Here is a 26,554-nt window from a genome sequence, read left to right as displayed (position 1 = left end):
ATGTATGTATGTGTGTGTGTGTGTGTGTGTGTGTGTTTGACTCTGTGTCTGTGTGTGCATGTATTTGTGTGTATGTATGTATGTATGTATGTATGTATGTATGTGTGTGTGCATGTGTGTGTGTGTGTGTGTGTGTCTGTGTGTGCATGTATGTGTGTCTGTTTATGTGTATTTGTGTGTGTGTGTGTGATGAAGGAGGGGTCTCACCATTCAGCTGTGAGACGGATCCTTAAAGACAATGAGGTTAGAGCTCAGGGTCAGTCATGAGATTAATTTTACAATTAATAATTATTATTACACACTATAACAATAATCATAAAATATTACACTCAGATTCAGTCAATCAGTCAATGTTACACTGGTTAGTTCAGTCAAGGTTACACATTTTACGTGGGTGAAGGCTCTAGAGTCGTTTAGATCCAATCTGGATTTATAAATGTTTTCTACTCAAAGTGCCTCAGACATCTCCCCATTCACCGCCCTCTAGTGTAATTAGCGCGCTGCTAAAAGACGGGAGAATGGGCTTGTGTGTTCCTGCCACCATGGATGATGAGTTAGAATTGGAATTAGAATTAGAATTAGAATGAGAGCTTTTGGTTCACGAGGTTACAGCAAACTTAAGCCCTGTCTACACTAACCCGGGTACATACTAATACTCGCAATAAATACAATCTCCGTCCACACTACCGTTTTCATTTTGTTTTCAGAATGTTTGCCATCCACACTAACACGTTGAAATGACAATTGAAATGACACACACACACACACACACACACACACACACACACACACACACACACACACAGGTAGACAAACACAGGTCACACACACACACGTGCACAAGTTAGACACACACACACACACACACACACACACACACATAGGTAGACACACACACACACCCACAGGTAGGTCACACACACACACACGTGCACAAGTTAGACACACACACACACACACACACACACACATAGGTAGACAAACACACACACCCACAGGTAGGTCACACACACACACACACACGTGCACAAGTTAGACACACACACACACACACACACACACAGGTAGACAAACACACACACCCACAGGTAGGTCACACACACACACACGTGCACAAGTTAGACACACACACACACACACACACACACACACACACAGGTAGACACACACACACACCCACAGGTAGGACACACACACACACCCACAGGTAGGACACACACACACACACACACACAGGTAGACACACACACACACCCACAGGTAGGACACACACACACACAAACAAAGTAGACTGGATTGGTGGTGGTGGTGGTTGTGGTGGTGTGACTTACCTGCCGGTGTGGTGTTGGCAGGGGTGGTGGCGGGGGTGGTGGCGGGTGTGATGACAGCAGGCAGGCCGGTGCAGGTGGCACTCAGGTCTGCATCAGTCCCGGTGGAGGTGAAGGTCACAAAGCCCGGCTGGTCGCTGGTGATCTGGGTGTTGATCCAGCTCTGGTACTGAGAGACGCGTGCATACACTCCTGGGACCTGGGCCCGGGCGCAGCCGATGCCGAAGCTCACAACACCCGCCTGGACCCACACAGAACCCTGCTTACTCACCATCGGACCGCCAGAATCGCCCTGAGAGATGGGTCAGAACAGACTGGTGTTACCATCTCATAATCTCAGAAACAGTCACATGATCACCTGACACAGGTAAACACATGATCACCTGACACAGGTAAACACATGATCACCTGACACAAGTAAACCCTTACATGATCACCTGACACAGGTAAACACATGATCACCTGACTGCTTAAGGTTTCTTCCTGAATAACAGAGTTTTTATTCCTGTCTTCTCCAAGGGGACTCAGTTCCTGGGCTCTATAAATCACCTTGAGACAAATGTAATGTTTTGTTCCTATATAAATAAAATGTAATTGAATAGTCACATGACCACCTGACAGAGGTAAATAGTCACATGATCACCTGACAGGGGTAAATAGTCACATTATCACCTGACAGGAGTAAATAGTCACATGACCACTTGACAGAGTAAATAGTCACATGATCACCTGACAGGAGTAAATAGTCACATGACCACTTGACAGAGTAAATAGTCACATGATCACCTGACAGGAGTAAATAGTCACATGACCACCTGACAGAGGTAAATAGTCACATGATCACCTGACAGGAGTAAATAGTCACATGACCACTTGACAGAGTAAATAGTCACATGATCACCTGACAGGAGTAAATAGTCACATGACCACTTGACAGAGTAAATAGTCACATGATCACCTGACAGGAGTAAATAGTCACATGACCACCTGACAGAGGTAAATAGTCACATGATCACCTGACAGGAGTAAATAGTAGGGTTGGGTACCGAGAACCGGTCCAATATGGCACCAGTTCCTATACAACCGGTACCTACCCAGACCGAAATGCAACACAGATTTCTGTGCTTCCTTTCGGTGCTTCCTTTCGGTGCTTCCTTTCGGTGCCTGAGCCGATTGAAATAAATAACAGCAACAAATCATGCAGCTAAATGAACAAAACTTACGTAAAATGTTGTCTTATCAACGGGAATTATTTCAGGCTGCAGCATGAAACACGGGGGCTGGTTCCAAAACAGTACAAAACTAGCGATAGCTAACGAGCAGTGACGTTAGTGGCGTAGATCTGTCTGAGTTCGATCTGTATGCAGTGTTGGGAAAGTTCACTTTCTACATGAACTAGTTCAGTTCATAGTTCATTATTCAAAATGTTGAACTAAGTTCACAGTTTCAAAAAATTAACTAGTTCAGTACTTTTTTTCAATATGTTGCGAGTTATAATTTTTCTAAATTATTTCCACAGCCCATATAGAACCACAGACAGTAATTATTGTATTAGTTTAACCCTGAAACTATGTGTCAGATTTCATCTTCATATCCAATTTTGAATCCTTATCCAACCAGGATTTACATTTGCATTAAAGGGAAATCCTTCCCCCATTTGTTGCTTTAACACTTGTTGCTGGCTGAGGTAGGAAATTAAGGTTGAACTTGAAAGTGCAACATTCAAAGTGCAAAACATTGAATGTGGCGGTGCGACACTGGTGGCTGCCGTTGCCAGATTGAAATCTCTAGCTGTCTGCAATACCGCTCTCGGCCTCTATGCAACTTCGGCGCTCTCACACTTGCCAGGCATAGACAGTAGAAAAAAAGCTCACGCAGCGATTGACTGGTTGGGCAACCCTGGATACAGCAGGACTGTTAACGGTGTGTTTTTCGCCTGGATGTCTCTAGGAATCTGGCACCTTATTGAACGAAATTAAAAAGAGTGAACGTGCCGTTCACAGACACCAGAATGAACGCAGCATTTCACAGAGCAAGCACAAACAGAGCTAGCCATCAATTTAACAGAGAAAATGGCAAAAGGTAAACGGTCAAAAGTGTGGCTGTATTTCGCACAAAAAGATTCAAACAACGCAACGTGCAGCAAATGCAACAAAACAATTGCGTGTAAAGGGGGGATAGAAGGCAAGAGTCAAAGGCAGATCAGCAACCGCAGACTGAAGACTAAACGGAGATGCCAGCAAAATTAAACCTAGTCTCTTAACCCTTTCGTGCATGGGGTCCACATGCGTGGACAGTTAATTAAACTCCATTTTATTCTGGATTATCATAGTAATATTCTCCAAACCACATAGGGGCAGAGTCAGTAGACTCAGAGCAATATAATAACAATATGTATCATCTTGTATTTGGAATGTTAACTGTGTAATGACATCATTAAGACAAGATGGCTGACGGTGCTGGGCATGTGCTGAATACTCCAGGCATATCTGTTAAAACCTTCTACCCAAGAAGGAAAAATCAGGCAAAAAAAATATTAGTATGTAAGGGAAAGTGTGCTGAACAAATCTGTGTTTAAAAAAATGAAATTTGATGTAAAATATAGTTTGTACACCCTAAAAACCAACTGTCCACATACGTGGACGCATGCATTAGAGGAATCGGATACCGTCCACATATGTGGACGTCATGCATCAGAGGAATCGGATGACATTAAATCTGATTATAAAACCTGGTATTTTTTTTTATTTGCATTGTTCAAATGAAAGAAACAATCATACAACAAACATATCAACATAAATAATTACTAAATTACGTGAAAATAATGATTTTTAACCTTGGGTAAGTATTCGTTACCATCCCTTTGTTGCATGGTGTCCACGTATGTGGACAGTAAAATATATTTTTAATAAAACCATATTTTTAAAAAATTCAAAATGAATTTCAAGTTTAGGTTAATTTTGAGTAATAAAATCAATACAAAAAAAATCTAGATCATTTTTTTCATAATTCATGCATGAAAGGGTTAAAGGGGTGGTACAAGTTCACGTACCCAGTGGGTTCAAATAACAAGATTAAGTATAAACAAGATAGAAAAGATAGGTATAAACAAATCAGAAAATGGTGAAATTTCATGAAATAAATGCAAACAAAATAATACATTTTTGACTCCGAAGGCAAATATGCTCATATTTCTGCAAAACAATTACTGAAGTATGAAGCTGTAGTGTGTGTACAGAGTGTGTCTGTGTTTTGTATTCATTTATATTTATTTAAGTATACTGTAAACTGTTGTTAACAGTTAATATATTGTTCATAGTTTAAAGTTAAAACGTTTGAAGCTGTAGTTTGAAGCCAAGTGTTCTGTATTTTTAATATTTATAGTATACTTTAAACAGTTAATATATTGTTCAATTTGAAGAAGAAATTTTGCCTTGGCAATAAAAAAATCCTTTCTTTAATGTCGTCAATCATCGTTTTGTGCTTTTTTTTTAAGTATCGGTTCAGGCACCGTTTAGGCACCGGTATCGTTTTAAAAGTATCGTTTTGAAATAAATAACAGCAACAAATCATGCAGCTAAATGAACAAAACTTACGTAAAATGTTGTCTTATCAACGGGAATTATTTCAGGCTGCAGCATGAAACACGGGGGCTGGTTCCAAAACAGTACAAAACTAGCGATAGCTAACGAGCAGTGACGTTAGTGGCGTAGATCTGTCTGAGTTCGATCTGTATGCAGTGTTGGGAAAGTTCACTTTCTACATGAACTAGTTCAGTTCATAGTTCATTATTCAAAATGTTGAACTAAGTTCACAGTTTTCAAAAAATTAACTAGTTCAGTACTTTTTTTCAATATGTTGCGAGTTATAATTTTTCGACACTGGTGGCTGCCGTTGCCAGATTGAAATCTCTATCTGTCTGCAATACCGCTCTCGGCCTCTACGCAACTTCGGCGCTCTCACACTTGCCAGGCATAGACAGTAGAAAAAAAGCTCACGCAGCGATTGACTGGTTGGGCAACCCTGGATACAGCAGGACTGTTAACGGTGTGTTTTTCGCCTGGATGTCTCTAGGAATCTGGCACCTTATTGAACGAAATTAAAAAGAGTGAACGTGCCGTTCACAGACACCAGAATGAACGCGTTCACAGTATCGTTCATCAGGCAGTATTACAGTACGTTCAGTTCACGTTTACCAAAATTATGAACGAGTTCATGAACTTTCGTTCAATGAACGCGTTCATATGCAACACTGTCTGAATGAATAATTTTTTCCGCTGCTAGGCTGATTTTGTGGGGCACATTTAAAACTGCCCCATCTCCCAATGTAAACGTTGGCCTGTGTCGCTCACGCTCATTGGTGAATACATAGCAACAGTCTTATGACAGCGAAGAGCAGGCAGCATTTCACAGAGCAAGCACAAACAGAGCTAGCCATCAATTTAACAGAGAAAATGGCGAAAGGTAAACGGTCAAAAGTGTGGCTGTATTTCGCACAAAAAGATTCAAACAACGCAACGTGCAGCAAATGCAACAAAACAATTGCGTGTAAAGGGGGGATAGAAGGCAAGAGTCAAAGGCAGATCAGCAACCGCAGACTGAAGACTAAACGGAGATGCCAGCAAAACTAAACCTAGTCTCTTAAAGGGGCAGTACAAGTTCACGTACCCAGTGGGTTCAAATAACAAGATTAAGTATAAACAAGATAGAAAAGATAGGTATAAACAAATCAGAAAATGGTGAAATTTCATGAAATAAATGCAAACAAAATAATACATTTTTGACTCCGAAGGCAAATATGCTCATATTTCTGCAAAACAATTACTGAAGTATGAAGCTGTAGTGTGTGTACAGAGTGTGTCTGTGTTTTGTATTTATTAATATTTATTTAAGTATACTGTAAACTGTTGTTAACAGTTAATATATTGTTCATAGTTTAAAGTTAAAACGTTTGAAGCTGTAGTTTGAAGCCAAGTGTTCTGTATTTATTTATATTTATAGTATACTTTAAACAGTTAATATATTGTTCAATTTGAAGAAGAAATGTTGCCTTGGCAATAAAAAAATCCTTTCTTTAATGTCGTCAATCATCGTTTTGTGCTTTTTTTTTAAGTATCGGTTCAGGCACCGTTTAGGCACCGGTATCGTTTTAAAAGTATCGTTTTAGCACCGATATCGGAAAAAACCCAAACGATACCCATCCCTAGTAAATAGTCACATGATCACCTGGCAGGAGTCCTTGCCCCCCTCGTCCCTCCCAGCACAGATCATGTTGTCAGTGATGTTGATGCCTCTCGGGTTGTACTGGCAGAAACAGTTCCTGTTCCCCGTCACCGGCACATCCACTTCCTGAAGGGTCTGTGGTGAGGGGAGGGACACTAGGAGAGACAGGAGACAATCAGGTTAATTTTTAAAGTGTGTGTGTGTGTGTGAGAGTGAGAGTGTGAGTGAGTGTGTGTGTGTGCGTGCGTGCGTGCGTGCGTGCGTGAGTGAGAGTGAGAGTGAGAGTGAGAGTGTGAGTGTGTGTGAGTGAGTGAGTGAGTGAGTGAGTGAGTGTGAGAGTGAGTGTGAGTGTGTGTGTGTGCGCGTGCGAGAGTGAGAGTGAGAGTGAGAGTGAGAGTGTGAGTGTGAGTGTGTGTGTGCACGTGTGTGTGTGCGTGTGAGTGTGCATGTGAGTGTGCGTGTGAGTGTGTGTGTGTGTGCGTGCGTGTGTGTGTGCGTGTGAGTGCGTGTAAGTGTGTGTTCACCTCCTGTCTCATTGATGGTGCCCCAGCCTGTCACCCAGCTGTTGGTGCCCCGGTTGAAGGTGCTGTCGGCTGCTGCCAAGCAGATGGGGCGGATGAAGTTAGTGAAGTTGACGGAGGATGAGAGGCGGAGGAGGGCGATGTCGTTATCACTGGTCCTTCTGTTGTACTTGGGATGTCTGATGATCTGAGAGACGGTCCTGGAAATCTCGTTGGAGTTGTTGCCCTCCTGATTTTGCCGCCCCAGGTAGACGACCAGCCTGGAGGTGCTGGTGCTGCACAGAGAGAGGAAGAGACACACGTCACCTGTAACTGTAGGTACACGCACGCACACACGCACGCACGCTTCACTTGTAACGTGGGAGGTGGACAATAAGTTAAAACACATAGGTGCTTGTGTCTGTCGCCAGCACGTCTCTCAAGGTATGGGGCTGTGAGGCTGGAGGCCATACACAGACACACACACACACACACACTGACACACACACACTCACACACACACACACACACACACTGACACAAATACACACACACACACACACACACACGGGCATCTCTAGAGATGCATCAGGCTCAGGCTCTGGGCTCTGTAAAGCGTCTTGAGACAATTGTATTGTTATGGCGCTATATAAATAAAATTGAATTGAATTGAATCTCCTCTTCAGGAATTAATTTAGGAATTTCATCTTCAGATTAGTGCTGTGAGTTTATATGCTAGTGCACGTAGCCACAGCAGTGAGTTTATATGCTAGTGCACGTAGCCACAGCAGTGAGTTTATATGCTAGTGCACGTAGCCAGAGTGAGTTTATATTACCGGTAATTGGCATGACATCTTCCCGAATTTTAAATGCCATGACATGTCATTAAGCTGTCATAGCACCATACAGTCATGCCAGTGATTAAGGTAAAATGATGCTGTTACATCAGTAGAAACTGATATGACATCTGCCATGACAAGACTATGTTAAATTATGTTATGTTGTGCGTGTGTGTGTGCGTCTTTTGAAGGTTCAGTAAAGTGTTACCTAAAATCCTGCATAATGTTTCTTAAAGCGGTACCCATGATGCTGTGCGGTAGAGTTACGGAGCTACGGTGAGCGTGTTGGGCCAAAATACCCGCAAGAGCGCCTTGAGTCTCACCTTGGGAAGCAGTGCGCTGCAGTCATCACCCAGTCCTTGTTGATGAGGGACCCGCCGCAGAAGTGGCGGCCTATGTTGTGAAGGCTGGCCTGCCATGGCCACGCCCCCACAGGGGCGTCCTCTCCCCCCACTATGCGGGTGTTGAGGGGGGCTTGCCCACACACTTAAGGGAATCATAGTGGTCAAAGGGGTCAGACAACTGTCTGTGTCTTAGGGTGTGCATGAGTGTGTGTGTGTGTGTGTGTTTGACTCTGTGTCTGTGTGTGCATGTATGTGTGTGTGTGTGTGTGTGTGTGTTTGTGTGTGTGTGTGCATGTATGTTTGTGTGTTTGTACCTCTGTGTGTGCATGTATGTGTGTGTGTGTATGTGTGTGTGTGTTTGACTCTGTGTCTGTGTGTGCATGTATGTGTGTGTATGTATGTATGTATGTGTGTGTGTGTGTGTGTGTGTGTGTGTTTGACTCTGTGTCTGTGTGTGCATGTATTTGTGTGTATGTATGTATGTATGTATGTATGTATGTATGTATGTATGTATGTATGTATGTATGTATGTGTGTGTGCATGTGTGTGTGTGTGTGTGTGTGTCTGTGTGTGCATGTATGTGTGTCTGTTTATGTGTATTTGTGTGTGTGTGTGTGATGAAGGAGGGGTCTCACCATTCAGCTGTGAGACGGATCCTTAAAGACAATGAGGTTAGAGCTCAGGGTCAGTCATGAGATTAATTTTACAATTAATAATTATTATTACACACTATAACAATAATCATAAAATATTACACTCAGATTCAGTCAATCAGTCAATGTTACACTGGTTAGTTCAGTCAAGGTTACACATTTTACGTGGGTGAAGGCCCTAGAGTCGTTTAGATCCAATCTGGATTTATAAATGTTTTCTACTCAAAGTGCCTCAGACATCTCCCCATTCACCGCCCTCTAGTGTAATTAGCGCGCTGCTAAAAGACGGGAGAATGGGCTTGTGTGTTCCTGCCACCATGGATGATGAGTTAGAATTAGAATTAGAATGAGAGCTTTTGGTTCACGAGGTTACAGCAAACTTAAGCCCTGTCTACACTAACCCGGGTACATACTAATACTCGCAATAAATACAATCTCCGTCCACACTACCGTTTTCATTTTGTTTTCAGAATGTTTGCCATCCACACTAACACGTTGAAATGACAATTGAAATGACACACACACACACACACACACACACACACACACACACACACACACACACACACACACACACACACAGGTAGACAAACACAGGTCACACACACACACGTGCACAAGTTAGACACACACACACACACACACACACACACACACATAGGTAGACACACACACACACCCACAGGTAGGTCACACACACACACACGTGCACAAGTTAGACACACACACACACACACACACACATAGGTAGACAAACACACACACCCACAGGTAGGTCACACACACACACACACGTGCACAAGTTAGACACACACACACACACACACATAGGTAGACAAACACACACACCCACAGGTAGGTCACACACACACACACATGCACAAGTTAGACACACACACACACACACACACACACACACAGGTAGACACACACACACACCCACAGGTAGGACACACACACACACACACACACAGGTAGACACACACACACACCCACAGGTAGGACACACACACACACAAACAAAGTAGACTGGATTGGTGGTGGTGGTGGTTGTGGTGGTGTGACTTACCTGCCGGTGTGGTGTTGGCAGGGGTGGTGGCGGGGGTGATGACAGCAGGCAGGCCGGTGCAGGTGGCACTCAGGTCTGCATCAGTCCCGGTGGAGGTGAAGGTCACAAAGCCCGGCTGGTCGCTGGTGATCTGGGTGTTGATCCAGCTCTGGTACTGAGAGACGCGTGCATACACTCCTGGGACCTGGGCCCGGGCGCAGCCGATGCCGAAGCTCACAACACCCGCCTGGACCCACACAGAACCCTGCTTACTCACCATCGGACCGCCAGAATCGTCCTGAGAGATGGGTCAGAACAGACTGGTGTTACCATCCCATAATCTCAGAAACAGTCACTTGATCACCTGACACAGGTAAACACATGATCACCTGACACAGGTAAACACATGATCACCTGACACAAGTAAACCCTTACATGATCACCTGACACAGGTAAACACATGATCACCTGACTGCTTAAGGTTTCTTCCTGAATAACAGAGTTTTTATTCCTGTCTTCTCCAAGGGGGCTCAGGCCCTGGGCTCTATAAATCACCTTGAGACAAATGTAATGTTTTGTTCCTATATAAATAAAATGTAATTGAATAGTCACATGACCACCTGACAGAGGTAAATAGTCACATGATCACCTGACAGGGGTAAATAGTCACATTATCACCTGACAGGAGTAAATAGTCACATGACCACTTGACAGAGTAAATAGTCACATGACCACTTGACAGAGTAAATAGTCACATGATCACCTGACAGGAGTAAATAGTCACATGACCACCTGACAGAGGTAAATAGTCACATGATCACCTGACAGGAGTAAATAGTAGGGTTGGGTACCGAGAACCGGTCCAATATGGCACCAGTTCCTATACAACCGGTACCTACCCAGACCGAAATGCAACACAGATTTCTGTGCTTCCTTTCGGTGCTTCCTTTCGGTGCTTCCTTTCGGTGCTTCCTTTCGGTGCCTGAGCCGATTGAAATAAATAACAGCAACAAATCATGCAGCTAAATGAACAAAACTTACGTAAAATGTTGTCTTATCAACGGGAATTATTTCAGGCTGCAGCATGAAACACGGGGGCTGGTTCCAAAACAGTACAAAACTAGCGATAGCTAACGAGCAGTGACGTTAGTGGCGTAGATCTGTCTGAGTTCGATCTGTATGCAGTGTTGGGAAAGTTCACTTTCTACATGAACTAGTTCAGTTCATAGTTCATTATTCAAAATGTTGAACTAAGTTCACAGTTTCAAAAAATTAACTAGTTCAGTACTTTTTTTCAATATGTTGCGAGTTATAATTTTTCTAAATTATTTCCACAGCCCATATAGAACCACAGACAGTAATTATTGTATTAGTTTAACCCTGAAACTATGTGTCAGATTTCATCTTCATATCCAATTTTGAATCCTTATCCAACCAGGATTTACATTTGCATTAAAGGAAAATCCTTCCCCCATTTGTTGCTTTAACACTTGTTGCTGGCTGAGGTAGGAAATTAAGGTTGAACTTGAAAGTGCAACATTCAAAGTGCAAAACATTGAATGTGGCGGTGTGACACTGGTTGCTGCCGTTGCCAGATTGAAATCTCTATCTGTCTGCAATACCGCTCTCGGCCTCTACGCAACTTCGGCGCTCTCACACTTGCCAGGCATAGACAGTAGAAAAAAAGCTCACGCAGCGATTGACTGGTTGGGCAACCCTGGATACAGCAGGACTGTTAACGGTGTGTTTTTCGCCTGGATGTCTCTAGGAATCTGGCACCTTATTGAACGAAATTAAAAAGAGTGAACATGCCGTTCACAGACACCAGAATGAACGCAGCATTTCACAGAGCAAGCACAAACAGAGCTAGCCATCAATTTAACAGAGAAAATGGCGAAAGGTAAACGGTCAAAAGTGTGGCTGTATTTCGCACAAAAAGATTCAAACAACGCAACGTGCAGCAAATGCAACAAAACAATTGCGTGTAAAGGGGGGATAGAAGGCAAGAGTCAAAGGCAGATCAGCAACCGCAGACTGAAGACTAAACGGAGATGCCAGCAAAACTAAACCTAGTCTCTTAAAGGGGCAGTACAAGTTCACGTACCCAGTGGGTTCAAATAACAAGATTAAGTATAAACAAGATAGAAAAGATAGGTATAAACAAATCAGAAAATGGTGAAATTTCATGAAATAAATGCAAACAAAATAATACATTTTTGACTCCGAAGGCAAATATGCTCATATTTCTGCAAAACAATTACTGAAGTATGAAGCTGTAGTGTGTGTACAGAGTGTGTCTGTGTTTTGTATTTATTTATATTTATTTAAGTATACTGTAAACTGTTGTTAACAGTTAATATATTGTTCATAGTTTAAAGTTAAAACGTTTGAAGCTGTAGTTTGAAGCCAAGTGTTCTGTATTTATTTATATTCATAGTATACTTTAAACAGTTAATATATTGTTCAATTTGAAGAAGAAATTTTGCCTTGGCAATAAAAAAATCCTTTCTTTAATGTCGTCAATCATCGTTTTGTGCTTTTTTTTTAAGTATCGGTTCAGGCACCGTTTAGGCACCGGTATCGTTTTAAAAGTATCGTTTTGAAATAAATAACAGCAACAAATCATGCAGCTAAATGAACAAAACTCACGTAAAATGTTGTCTCATCAACGGGAATTATTTCAGGCTGCAGCATGAAACACGGGGGCTGGTTCCAAAACAGTACAAAACTAGCGATAGCTAACGAGCAGTGACATTAGTGGCGTAGATCTGTCTGAGTTCGATCTGTATGCAGTGTTGGGAAAGTTCACTTTCTACATGAACTAGTTCAGTTCATAGTTCATTATTCAAAATGTTGAACTAAGTTCACAGTTTTCAAAAAATTAACTAGTTCAGTACTTATTTTCAATATGTTGCGAGTTATAATTTTTCGACACTGGTGGCTGCCGTTGCCAGATTGAAATCTCTATCTGTCTGCAATACCGCTCTCGGCCTCTACGCAACTTCGGCGCTCTCACACTTGCCAGGCATAGACAGTAGAAAAAAAGCTCACGCAGCGATTGACTGGTTGGGCAACCCTGGATACAGCAGGACTGTTAACGGTGTGTTTTTCGCCTGGATGTCTCTAGGAATCTGGCACCTTATTGAACGAAATTAAAAAGAGTGAACGTGCCGTTCACAGACACCAGAATGAACGCGTTCACAGTATCGTTCATCAGGCAGTATTACAGTACGTTCAGTTCACGTTTACCAAAATTATGAACGAGTTCATGAACTTTCGTTCAATGAACGCGTTCATATGCAACACTGTCTGAATGAATAATTTTTTCCGCTGCTAGGCTGATTTTGTGGGGCACATTTAAAACTGCCCCATCTCCCAATGTAAACGTTGGCCTGTGTCGCTCACGCTCATTGGTGAATACATAGCAACAGTCTTATCACAGCGAAGAGCAGGCAGCATTTCACAGAGCAAGCACAAACAGAGCTAGCCATCAATTTAACAGAGAAAATGGCGAAAGGTAAACGGTCAAAAGTGTGGCTGTATTTCGCACAAAAAGATTCAAACAACGCAACGTGCAGCAAATGCAACAAAACAATTGCGTGTAAAGGGGGGATAGAAGGCAAGAGTCAAAGGCAGATCAGCAACCGCAGACTGAAGACTAAACGGAGATGCCAGCAAAACTAAACCTAGTCTCTTAAAGGGGCAGTACAAGTTCACGTACCCAGTGGGTTCAAATAACAAGATTAAGTATAAACAAGATAGAAAAGATAGGTATAAACAAATCAGAAAATGGTGAAATTTCATGAAATAAATGCAAACAAAATAATACATTTTTGACTCCGAAGGCAAATATGCTCATATTTCTGCAAAACAATTACTGAAGTATGAAGCTGTAGTGTGTGTACAGAGTGTGTCTGTGTTTTGTATTTATTTATATTTATTTAAGTATACTGTAAACTGTTGTTAACAGTTAATATATTGTTCATAGTTTAAAGTTAAAACGTTTGAAGCTGTAGTTTGAAGCCAAGTGTTCTGTATTTATTTATATTTATAGTATACTTTAAACAGTTAATATATTGTTCAATTTGAAGAAGAAATTTTGCCTTGGCAATAAAAAAATCCTTTCTTTAATGTCGTCAATCATCGTTTTGTGCTTTTTTTTTAAGTATCGGTTCAGGCACCGTTTAGGCACCGGTATCGTTTTAAAAGTATCGTTTTAGCACCGATATCGGAAAAAACCCAAACGATACCCATCCCTAGTAAATAGTCACATGATCACCTGGCAGGAGTCCTTGCCCCCCTCGTCCCTCCCAGCACAGATCATGTTGTCAGTGATGGTCCTGCCTCTCGGGTTGTACTGGCAGAAACAGTTCCTGTTCCCCGTCACCGGCACATCCACTTCCTGAAGGGTCTGTGGTGAGGGGAGGGACACTAGGAGAGACAGGAGACAATCAGGTTAATTTTTAAAGTGTGTGTGTGTGTGTGTGTGTGAGAGTGAGAGTGTGAGTGAGTGAGTGAGTGAGTGTGTGTGTGTGTGTGCGTGCGTGCGTGCGTGTGTGCGTGCGTGCGTGCGTGCGTGTGTGAGAGTGAGAGTGAGAGTGTGAGTGTGTGTATGTGCGCGTGCGCAAGTGAGAGTGAGAGTGAGAGTGAGAGTGTGAGTGTGAGTGTGTGTGTGCACGTGTGTGTGTGCGTGTGAGTGTGCGTGTGAGTGTGTGTGTGTGTGTGTGCGTGCGCGTGTGTGTGTGCGTGTGAGTGCGTGTAAGTGTGTGTTCACCTCCTGTCTCATTGATGGTGCCCCAGCCTGTCACCCAGCTGTTGGTGCCCCGGTTGAAGGTGCTGTCGGCTGCTGCCAAGCAGATGGGGCGGATGAAGTTAGTGAAGTTGACGGAGGATGAGAGGCGGAGGAGGGCGATGTCGTTATCACTGGTCCTTCTGTTGTACTTGGGATGTCTGATGATCTGAGAGACGGTCCTGGAAATCTCGTTGGAGTTGTTGCCCTCCTGATTCTGCCTCCCCAGGTAGACGACCAGCCTGGAGGTGCTGGTGCTGCACAGAGAGAGGAAGAGACACACGTCACCTGTAACTGTAGGTACACGCACGCACACACGCACGCACGCTTCACTTGTAACGTGGGAGGTGGACAATAAGTTAAAACACATAGGTGCTTGTGTCTGTCGCCAGCACGTCTCTCAAGGTATGGGGCTGTGAGGCTGGAGGCCATACACAGACACACACACACACACACACTGACACACACACACTCACACACACACACACACTGACACAAATACACACACACACACACACACACACACGGGCATCTCTAGAGATGCATCAGGCTCAGGCTCTGGGCTCTGTAAAGCGTCTTGAGACAATTGTATAGTTATGGCGCTATATAAATAAAATTGAATTGAATTGAATCTCCTCTTCAGGAATTAATTTAGGAATTTCATCTTCAGATTAGTGCTGTGAGTTTATATGCTAGTGCACGTAGCCACAGCAGTGAGTTTATATGCTAGTGCACGTAGCCACAGCAGTGAGTTTATATGCTAGTGCACGTAGCCAGAGTGAGTTTATATTACCGGTAATTGGCATGACATCTTCCCGAATTTTATATGCCATGACATGTCATTAAGCTGTCATAGCACCATACAGTCATGCCAGTGATTAAGGTAAAATGATGCTGTTACATCAGTAGAAACTGATATGACATCTGCCATGACAAGACTATGTTAAATTATGTTATGTTGTGCGTGTGTGTGTGCGTCTTTTGAAGGTTCAGTAAAGTGATACCTAAAATCCTGCATAATGTTTCTTAAAGCGGTACCCATGATGCTGTGCGGTAGAGTTACGGAGCTACGGTGAGCGTGTTGGGCCAAAATACCCGCAAGAGCGCCTTGAGTCTCACCTTGGGAAGCAGTGCGCTGCAGTCATCACCCAGTCCTTGTTGATGAGGGACCCGCCGCAGAAGTGGCGGCCTATGTTGTGAAGGCTGGCCTGCCATGGCCACGCCCCCACAGGGGCGTCCTCTCCCCCCACTATGCGGGTGTTGAGGGGGGCTTGCCCACACACTTAAGGGAATCATAGTGGTCAAAGGGGTCAGACAACTGTCTGTGTCTTAGGGTGTGCATGAGTGTGTGTGTGTGTGTGTGTGTTTGACTCTGTGTCTGTGTGTGCATGTATGTATGTGTGTGTGTGTGTGTTTGTGTGTGTGTGTGCATGTATGTTTGTGTGTTTGTACCTCTGTGTGTGCATGTATGTGTGTGTGTGTATGTGTGTGTGTGTTTGACTCTGTGTCTGTGTGTGCATGTATGTGTGTGTATGTATGTATGTATGTATGTGTGTGTGTGTGTGTGCATGTGTGTGAGTGTGTGTGTGTGTGCATGTATGTTTGTGTGCCTGTACCTCTGTGTGTGCATGTATGTGTGTGTGTTTGACTCTGTGTCTGTGTGTGCATGTATGTGTGTGTATGTATGTATGTATGTGTGTGTGTGTGTGTGTGTGTGTGTGTGTTTGACTCTGTGTCTGTGTGTGCATGTATTTGTGTGTATGTATGTATGTATGTATGTATGTATGTATGTATGTGTGTGTGCATGTGTGTGTGTGTGTGTGTGTGTCTGTCTGTGCATGTATGTGTGTCTGTTTATGTGTATTTGTGTGTGTGTGTGTGATGAAGGAGGGGTCTCACCATTCAGCTGTGAGACGGATCCTTAAAGACAATGAGGTTAGAGCTCAGGGTCAGTCATGAGATTAATTTTACAATTAATAATTATTATTACACACTATAACAATAATCATAAAATATTACACTCAGATTCAGTCAATCAGTCAATGTTACACTGGTTAGTTCAGTCAAGGTTACACATTTTACGTGGGTGAAGGCTCTAGAGTCGTTTAGATCCAATCTGGATTTATAAATGTTTTCTACTCAAAGTGCCTCAGACATCTCCCCATTCACCGCCCTCTAGTGTAATTAGCGCGCTGCTAAAAGACGGGAGAATGGGCTTGTGTGTTCCTGCCACCATGGATGATGAGTTAGAATTAGAATTAGAATTAGAATGAGAGCTTTTGGTTCACGAGGTTACAGCAAACTTAAGCCCTGTCTACACTAACCCGGGTACATACTAATACTCGCAATAAATACAATCTCCGTCCACACTACCGTTTTCATTTTGTTTTCAGAATGTTTGCCATCCGCACTAACACGTTGAAATGACAATTGTTGTCATGGTTACGCCACTCCTGCCCTGCAAGCTACCCCCAGTGCCATGGCAACCGAACATTAGCGTATCTGAAATCCACCGTTTCTCCTGTCCACACTACAATGCGAAACAGGAGTCTTCAAATGTATACATTCAAAAGAAAAAGTGACATTCAACTAAAAAACTTTTTAGGAAGGGTCATTGGTATTTTATGAAAGATGAACAGACATTTTGGGAGCCATATCATTTTAAGCAAATTAATTCTGCCTATTTAATTCATTGGTAAGTCTTTCCATTTATCTAGACTATCCTTTATTAATGGAGAGAAATTGTCTTTATATAGTTTTGTTTTATCTAAACTGATACAACACCCTAGGTATTTAATCCTTTCCTTTTGCAATTTAAAATTGTATTTTAATAAGTTCTCAGTTTTGGGTTAGAGCCCTGTTGTTGATAAAAGTTCTGTCTTGTCCATATTCATTTTGTAACCGGATATTTTTGAATACTGCTCAATAAATGTCATCAGATATGGAATAGATTTTTCTATATTAGTCAGATACAACATCAAATCATCAGCATACAAACCGAGTTCATAGCATTCCCCTCCGATGTTAATCCCACTTATCTTGTCTGATTGGCGTATTTTCTGAGCCAACGGCTCTACAGCCAAGGCTTTTGTAGCAAATTGTGTTAGAGATATACAAGTTCTAACGTTAGTTTTTAACTGTCTATCTTTAATAAACCCGGTTTGATTAAAATGAATAATTGATTGAAGTATTTCAGTAATTCTATTATTTATAACTTTTGTAATTATTTTATTATCTGCATTAATCAGACTTATTGGTCTGAAATCAGAAGGTTTAATGCACTCTTTACCTGGCTTTATGAATAACATTGATAATGGTATTGTACATTGAGGGTGGCACGGTTTCATTTGTAGTAGAGTATTTTATGACTTCCAGGAAGAGAATATTTATTTGGGACCAGAATGTTGAATAAAACTCGGTTGGTAGCCCATCCATCCCTGGAGCCTTGCCTTTTGGGAAGCTGTCAATTGCCTTTTCGATTTCCAACAAGGAAATATCTTTGGCCAGAAGACCTTTGTGTTGCTCTGATAGCTTTTTACTAGGGATGCACCGATACCGATACCAGTATCGGTATCGGTGCCGATACTTCGTTAAAATACTCGTACTCGTACACGTTTTGAATTGCCGATACCAAGCACCGATACCACTCATCAGTATTTCACTGCATCAAACTGGCTGGGCTATGCTGACACAAAATGTGATTTATTGTCCTACCTGTCCTACCACTCTCTGCCAGACTAGTAAGTAGCTTATTTGCCATCTTGTGTTGCATTTGCTTGATGTTTGACTGTGTTAGGAAAGTTTGTCATAGTGTCAAAGTATTTCAGTATACAGGTTTTGCTAAATTTAGCTGCTAGCATCTCGTTAGCGATTAGCAATTCCGTTGAGCTGCCTTAACGGCGATTTGGGCTCATTTTAAGATAAATGACGACGACAGGAGTAAGGCACAGTGTAAGATCCGCACTGCTACGGTGTGGAGGGGCGGAAAGGAAAGTACTTTGTTTAACAGAAGCAATTTGATTAAACATCTGAAGACACACCATAGTGCTTAGTACACAGCGTTCACTGATGCTAGTGGCGCAAGACCGAAGCAACCAATCTTAACTGACGTCTTGCAAAAGAAAAAAACGCGCACGCACACACAGAGAGAGAGGTAGAGAGAAAGACTGTGCCACATAGGTTAAGTGATTGTTTGTGTACTTGAGCAGGAGATTCTTCTGATCCTTTTGTAACTGAAATGTGCTCTTGTGCTAATCTAGTAATAGTTCTGTTCACTTTTTGTTAAGCAGACTGTGTTGTTAACTATGCAGCAAATTGAATTGCCTTTATCTGGTTATGTTTGCATTTTGTCTCATGTGATGATATTGTCTATATTTGTCTGTTTTTGTGTGTTAAAACCAGAAAGCTCTGTTTATTTTTGGCCTGGGATAGCCTTCTGTTAATTTTGTACTATAGGCTTGACATAATCTGCAGAGGATAAAATAAAATCTGCCTCCAAATTAATTGCACTTTCATGGAGACCAAATCTAAGAAGTATCGGTATCGGTACTCGGTATCGGCAAGTACACGAATAAAAATACTCATACTCGTATCGGTTTGTAAAAAAGTGGTATCGGTGCATCCCTACTTTTTACTATTAACTGATTTTTATAGTTTTGCATAAAAAGAAGCAACATTTTGGTTAATAAATTTGTTATCCCTAATCACAGAATTGTTCACTGGATCTTTTAGTATAATAGTCTCTCTTTTAGACATCTTTTTTACCAATGCGGACAACTGCTTCCCGGTCTTTTTTGATGATGTATAGCTTAATTTGTTATACCTAACATTATTAGCTTTTTCTAGCAGCAGCTGGTCATATTCTAGCTTCAATCTTTGCAAGTGTTCCATATCGTACTTTAGACAAGATTTCTTATGCCGGTGTTCTGCTCGACTGATATCGGTCTCTAATTGTATAACTTTTTGATTTAATTCTGTGTTCTTTCTAGACGAAAAGGAGATAATGATCCCCTTAATATATTCTTTAAAAGCATCCCATATAATATGAACAGGTGGCTTTTCCTTACTATCAGTAACATTTATTGTTATGAATTCATTAACCCTTTGGTGCCGCCCCGTGTTAATATCGTTCCTTTCGGAACGATGACGTTTTGGTGCCATGACAACGGAAAATAACATATTTTTTTTTTATAAAAGCCTCAAGACCTATCCAATCAGATTGCATGCTTTTTAAATCCATCTTATTGATTGGTTAGTCCCACAGAGCTTGTCAAATCAAGCTACGCGAGTTACGTGACTTTGAGGTTAGAAAAACAAACATGGGGTCCGCAAGTAAGCGACACCTCAGTGATCAACAGCTATTTTCAGGACAAGCAGAGGCAGCATTTCTAATGAATGATGAGTGACCAAGAAAGCAATGTACACAGTGGTATTGGATGGATTTCTAGTGGAGAAAAGTTTGAATTTTACCAAGGATTGGAAGGAGAAAGCGCCGGAGAAAAGTACTCCCACTCCGTTTCTATCACAAGGTACGTTTCATCGTAAATACACACACCCAACAAGTAGTCACTGCAATGCATGCTTTCCTCATTTGTTTCTCAGAGTAAATAATAAACTTTATCAAACCTTTGTATTTAGTTTTGTGTTCGGCTATCAACTTGGCTAGATTTGTAGATTTATAAGACATTTGAGGGCGAATATTCACGTGTGTTTTGTTTACCGCAAAGCTGTAGTACGCACCTTGTACTAATAGCAAACAACATGTTACTGGGTTTTCATTTATGCGTTTTAAAGGCATAAGCAAGCAGGGACTTACAAGAAATTTAGAAGAAAAGATAAAGGAGTATTTATTTTCCAAGATAATTTTCTAACCTAATTCATGAACAATTTTGACGGTAACTTATGGTTTTAGTGTAGTTAGTTTGTGTAGTTCTGTCAATATTTCGTTGTTGATTTGAGACTTCAAGGTTTTGTGTGCTTGTAATTTCACTTCTGTACAATAATATATAAATGAACTGTTCCTTTTTCTGATCAATTGATTTTCAGCTTAGGTAATGGCAATATTAGCCACGAGGAGAGCAGCGATGAGGGTGCTCCTGAAAATCTGGCAGCCAACCCAAGACCAGCGAGAGGGAGAGGTGTGAGACCAAGAGGGAAAGGGCCAAGAGGCCTACAAGCCAGGAGAGTTGTACCTTTTTATATATTGACAAATTCGAGATCTGGGCTTACTCTTCACCATTCGTTCATCAACGGACACATTTTGAAAGGGCTGATGCAGAGCTTTGCAGCGCTCCTTGAAAAGGTCAAGGAAAGTTCTGACTTTTCTCAGCTTATCATTTCCATCCTCAGCACTGGGGTCCACTACATGTATCATGGCCATCAGGGCTATGAGCCGATCCCGTGACATGGTAGACCTTGCCCAAAGCCCATGTTCCCCTCATACAGTTTTACGGGCACGCCTCCGATAACCTCACGGCAAGCCATCCCACCTCTGACACCATTTGTAGCGAACAGAGAGCATAGTCTCTCACTCTCTCTCTCTCTCCCCTCTCTCTCTCTTTATCTCTCCCGCCCTCCCTCCCTCCGAATCAATCCGGTTCTAGAGCCTGGCTCTTTGGTATTGCAGTCAGAGTGAATGTTTGGCACCCTGTAGCCAGGCCAGGTGAGTTGACTATGCTCTCTGTTTGCTACAAATGATGTCAGAGGTGGGATGGCTTCCCTAGAGGTCATCGGAGGCGTGGCCGTAACACTGTATGAGGGACCCCCAGGTAAGTTGACCCCTGTGTGAGTGGGCCCCATAGATGGGTGAAGCACTTGTGTGTGTGTGTGTGTGTGTGGGGGGGCACTCTGGATGGGAGAAGTACGGTTGGTGGATGCGCGAGGAATGCCTATGTGCAAGAAGCGCAAGGGTGCACTTCCCGAAGTGGAGGGCAGTGTGACGAAGTGCCGTCACTACAGATGAGTGTGTGCTCTGACTGCCACACTATGGAGCCTGGCTCATTGGTATGGCAGTCAGAGTGCATGTTTTGGCACCCTGTAGACCAAGGTTCAAATCCATGTGGGGTGACCACGCTCTCCCTTCGCTACAAACTGGACATATTTTATCACACTGAATTTTACTGGAATTTTGAAATGTACATAATGTGGAGGACGCCAGATATTGGGCTGTAATATTTGAGGTTTTGCTCAGATCAAGCTGAATTTTTAGGAAGATATGGCTGATTGAGTATGTTTTGAATTGTAGTTGAAATGTTTTAATAAATATGTATACTTAGCTCTTCAGATGAGAAATTGTACATAATTTATGTGAATAATTAATAAAAATGTGCATAAATATTTTTAATTAAAACAAATCTTTGAAAAATGAAAAAACTGTGTGCTGTGTTGTACTCCTTACTATTAGCTTTAAAATGAGATATCACACATTGATATATGTTACAAAGTGTTCTTACATCACTGCTTTAATTGAAAGCACCCTAAATCGGTCATTTTAGGGGCTGGCAACAAAGGGTTAATGTTTTTTATTACGTATTTATTAAACTCCTCATCTTTCAGATGTTTTCTATTCATCCTCCAGATTCTATGCAGTAACTTATTTGATGGGGGGCACATAGTGCAAGTAACTGCCGCGTGATCTGATATAACTATGTCATGTATTTTAGAAGTTACTTCTTTGGATACGAAGATGTAATCTAAGCAGCTATAGCTGTTTTGTGCATGAGAATAATGTGATTAATCTTTATAGTTATAATCTTTATGGTCTTAAATGCATTTGTCGCCACACATCTGTTAGGTCATTTAATGCAAGGAATTCAAGAAGTTCCTTGGGAACATTAGGCTTCCTCTTAAAGTTAGAACTATCATGTTCTTTAAAGACTTGATTTAAACCTCTGGCAAAAATAATTCTTCCTGCTGATATACTATTGATTATTGATTGAATATTTCTAAGATACTTCATGTTAGCTGACGGGGAGAGTAGATATTTATTAGTGTATATTTATCTCCATGGATTTCACACAAGACTATTAAATATCTACCCTCTGGGTCAGAGTGTTCTGAGTGGAAAGGTAAGGATTTTCTTATTAGAATACCTACTCCTCTATTTTTAGATGTATAGGTTGATTCGAATGCCTCTCCCACCCACTGTTTTTTCAGGAATTTAATCTCACCGGCTTTGAGATGCAGCTCTTGACACTTTAAAGGCTGTTGTCAGTAGCAAATTGATATCTCTTAGCGCAGCTATGAAGAAGGCAAAAGAAAATAGACTGAATCAACTTGAAAAGAAAACTGGGAGAACTAGAAAAAATGCACAGTGAGAATCGAAGCGAACAGATAATGTGTGAAATTAAAGAAATCAAAAATCATATCAAATTTCTATAAAGAGGAGTTAGACAAAAAATATGAATCCTTAAAACAATCATATTATGAAGTAGGTCCCAGAGCTACAAAGTTATTGGCAAAGCAAATACGGAAAAAACAGATTTCACGATCAGTTTATAAGATTCTGGACACAAGAACAGAACAAACGTATAACAATCTGGATGAAATTGATGCTGCATTCCAAACATACTACAGGAGGCTGTACTCCCAAACAAAACAAGATTGTAAAGAGAATATAAAAACATTTTTAAACTCATTGGACCTGCCCTCAATCGGTGACTATCAAAATAGCTGTTTAACCTCAGTGATTTCGAGGAAAGAACTAGAGGATGCGTTGCATAAATTACAAAATAATACAACCCCAGGAACAGACGGCCTACATGCTGAATGGTAAAAAAACATTTGGACAACACCTGATTCCAGTTATCTTAAGATCTTTCAACTGGACTCGATCCCTCCGTCATGGAATGAGGCAATTATTTCTGTCATCCCAAAAGAGGGAAAGGATAAAATGTTGTGTAGCTCCTACAGGCCAATCTCAATTCTAAATCAGGATTATAAACTTTATTCATCTATTATATCTAAGAGATTAGATTCCTTTATTCCTGAATGATTGACAATGACCAAACAGGATTTGTTAGGGGGCGCCAAACACAAGATAATACCAGGCAATCACTTCATATAATACAAAATATTAGAGAAAGTAAAATGGATCCAGCGTTAATTAGTCTTGATGCCGAGAAAGCTTTTGATTGTGTCAGTTGGTAATATCTGTTTTTGGTCCTGGAACGGTTTGGCTTCATTAAAAATGTAATTGATATTTTTAGAACCTTATATTCTGCCCCAACAGCAAGAATTAAAATAAACGGTCGATTTACCATTCGCATCAATCTGGAAAGGTCCACTCGTCAGGGGTGCCCTCTTTCCCCAACCCTTTTTGCACTTTACATTGAACCATTAGCACAAGCTATAAGAGAAAATGATGATATCCATGGAATTGATGTAAACGGGAAAGAGCATAAAATAGCATTATATGCCGATGATATTTTGTTCTATGTTGCAGATCCAGATAGGTCTCTCCACGCACTTCTAGATCTCCTTGAGACACTTGGCAACCTTTCAGGCTATAAGCTTAACCTGTTTGTTCACCAAGGGGTGTCTGCGCCTCGCGGACCCCCCTCCCTCACGTTTTTAGCAAAGTGTTCGAATTCCCCTCAACTGCTCGCGGTCAAGACAAACATTTTTTTTTCTGAAACATACCTTAATAATAAAAGCCATATATGTACTCTACGAAACTGTGTTGTTATATTTCATTCCTTGTTCTTCATTCATTTTCATTTGTACTACACACCGCTACCTAACTTTGGTATCACTGCTGGTTTTACGAAAATGGCTATTCCTCCTATCAAGTTACTAGAAACTGATTGACACTTATTTTATCCAATAGTACCCATTCTCAGGTTTAAAAAGGTACCTCATTTGCCTGTCGTTGAGTAATGTAAAGGTCTGATTTGATAATGCGTAACCGACTGAACCAGATTTATGGCCCGTGCGTAATGACGCAGCTCATTGCTCTCTTTACTCTGACAGCCGGCAGACAAGTGACACGACAGACCAAATACGAGTTTCATACGAGTTCAGATCGTAGTTTATATTATAGTCCTATAGTTTATATTATTTAATATTTTATATTGTTGTCTATATTGTTGACTATTCCTTCATTCAAAAATGAAGAAATATACCACCGAACAAGCTTTAGAGTTCATGTTTGAAGACAGCGAAGAAGACGATGTTGGAAGCCTTGACTGGGCAGATGATAATTCCGATGGGGCAAGTATTGATTCCCTTGATGAGTTGGATTGGGAAGATCGCATTGATCGTGTCCTTGACATGTAAGTACATATATGGATTTACTACTATGAGCATGCATTTTGGTATGTTTCCACGATATTATTACCAAGTATTATCTGACTAAAAAGCATGAATGCTAGCAAGCTGGCTGAGCTACTTATGTTATGTGGGTGGATGCAGCCTTCAACACGCATTGCTTATTTTATATTGATGTTTTCCTGGTCTTATTTATTTGCTGTTTACATAGTAATAGTGTTGTTATAGTGTTATAATAGTAGTAATATAATATAACTAATAGTGTTGTTTACATAGTAAGAAATGCTCATAAAAAGCACGAATGCTAGCAAGCTGGCTGAGCTACTTATGTTATGTGGGTGGATGCAGCCTTCATCACGCATCGCTTATTTTAAATTGACGTTTTCCTGGTCTTATTTGTTTGCTGTTTACATAGTAATAGTGTAGTTATATAATAGAACTAATAGTGTTGTTTACATAGTAAGAAATGCTCATATGACTGATGGAACAGAATATACTCTTGTCTATAATCTTTGATTTACGGACACGCACCTGACCCATTCGCACCTCGATAAACCAGCCTCATTCCTCCTATCAAAAACCCCGTCTTCACCCTTTGTCCCTGATCTCATCCCATCAACCTTAGAGTATCCTCATTAGGATGTATTATCAGACTCTGTAACCCAGACATCTAGATATATACTCTATTTTGTCTCACAGACAACTGAGCAATTAGCACCTAACCCCACCCCATAGCAGGAAGGAATAAACCAACCCCATGTTGCATATATATTATTTTTAGTTGCATATTGTGTTTTGTTATTTTACAAAGTTGTTTTGGAGATGTTCAGTTATGCTTACTCAGTAATCTGTAGTTTTATTTTCGCTGGCTTGTTTGTATAATATTTGCCAATTGATTTAATTGAGAGTGAGGCCATCCTCCAAGACAGCAACAACATCCACACCATGGCTGCTTCCTTCAAAGAGGAGGAGACCTGCCCCACTGAGGGATAGAGGGCATGCTGGTGGTTCTGAGGAGAACGTGTGCCCTTCACAGATTCCTGCAAGGCAGACGAGGGCCAAAAGGAGAGTGAAGTCATCCTCCAAGACAGCAACAGCACCCATACCATTGCCGCCCCCTTCAAAGGCCCCCACCAGACCTGCCCCACCGGTGGATAGATGGCATGATGGTGCTGAGGAGGATGTGTGCCCCCCACAGTTTCCGTTCTGCCCTAAGAGGACGCGTGGACCACAGCTTGATTCACAGAAATCATACAGCCCCCAGGAAATCTTCGGGCTGTTTTTCACAAACCATGCCATTTCGACGCTGTGTATCAACACAAATAAATATGCTGCCCGGAAGATTGTGGAGGGTGCAAAGATGCGGTGGAAAGAAGTGAAGCCATCTGAGATGTGCAACTATTTGAGCATTGTGCTGAAAGGCATGAAAGACTACAGGTATGAGGCCATCACAGCAAATCTACACATGAGTGACCCAGCTGCTGATGTGGTAAATGACCAGCTCTGTGGTCAGCCTGGGTATGATGGCCTTTTCCGCCTGAAGCCTCTTCACGAGGACATCCTC

General features: G+C 41.7%; 2 protein-coding genes and 1 pseudogene across 2 annotated transcripts in view; all 3 read right to left on the bottom strand.

Moving 5' to 3' along the window:
* Window positions 1–232, bottom strand: part of LOC122128966 (testisin-like) — a gene marked incomplete at its 5' end in the record, with an annotated part of 13,413 nt that extends 13,181 nt beyond the window's left edge. The window contains 1 exon segment of the mRNA XM_042704018.1: window positions 208–232. Coding sequence (XP_042559952.1) covers window positions 208–232 — 25 coding nt within the window.
* A 225-nt stretch (window positions 233–457) lies between these two features.
* On the bottom strand, window positions 458–8,894 carry LOC122128965 (annotated as a pseudogene).
* Window positions 8,895–9,119: 225 nt separating this feature from the next.
* On the bottom strand, window positions 9,120–18,871 carry LOC122128964 (serine protease 27-like; the record flags this gene model as incomplete). Its single annotated transcript, XM_042704017.1, has 7 exons — window positions 9,120–9,196; window positions 9,957–10,233; window positions 14,215–14,366; window positions 14,710–14,981; window positions 15,844–16,006; window positions 16,624–16,647; window positions 18,856–18,871. Coding segments are annotated over 7 exons (981 nt in total), but the record flags the coding sequence as incomplete, so codon positions are not given.
* Window positions 18,872–26,554: the final 7,683 nt, after the last annotated feature.

Source organism: Clupea harengus, unplaced genomic scaffold (assembly GCF_900700415.2).
Source record: "Clupea harengus unplaced genomic scaffold, Ch_v2.0.2, whole genome shotgun sequence".
Classification (NCBI taxonomy): domain Eukaryota; kingdom Metazoa; phylum Chordata; class Actinopteri; order Clupeiformes; family Clupeidae; genus Clupea; species Clupea harengus.
This window is presented reverse-complemented; position numbering and strand designations above follow the sequence as displayed.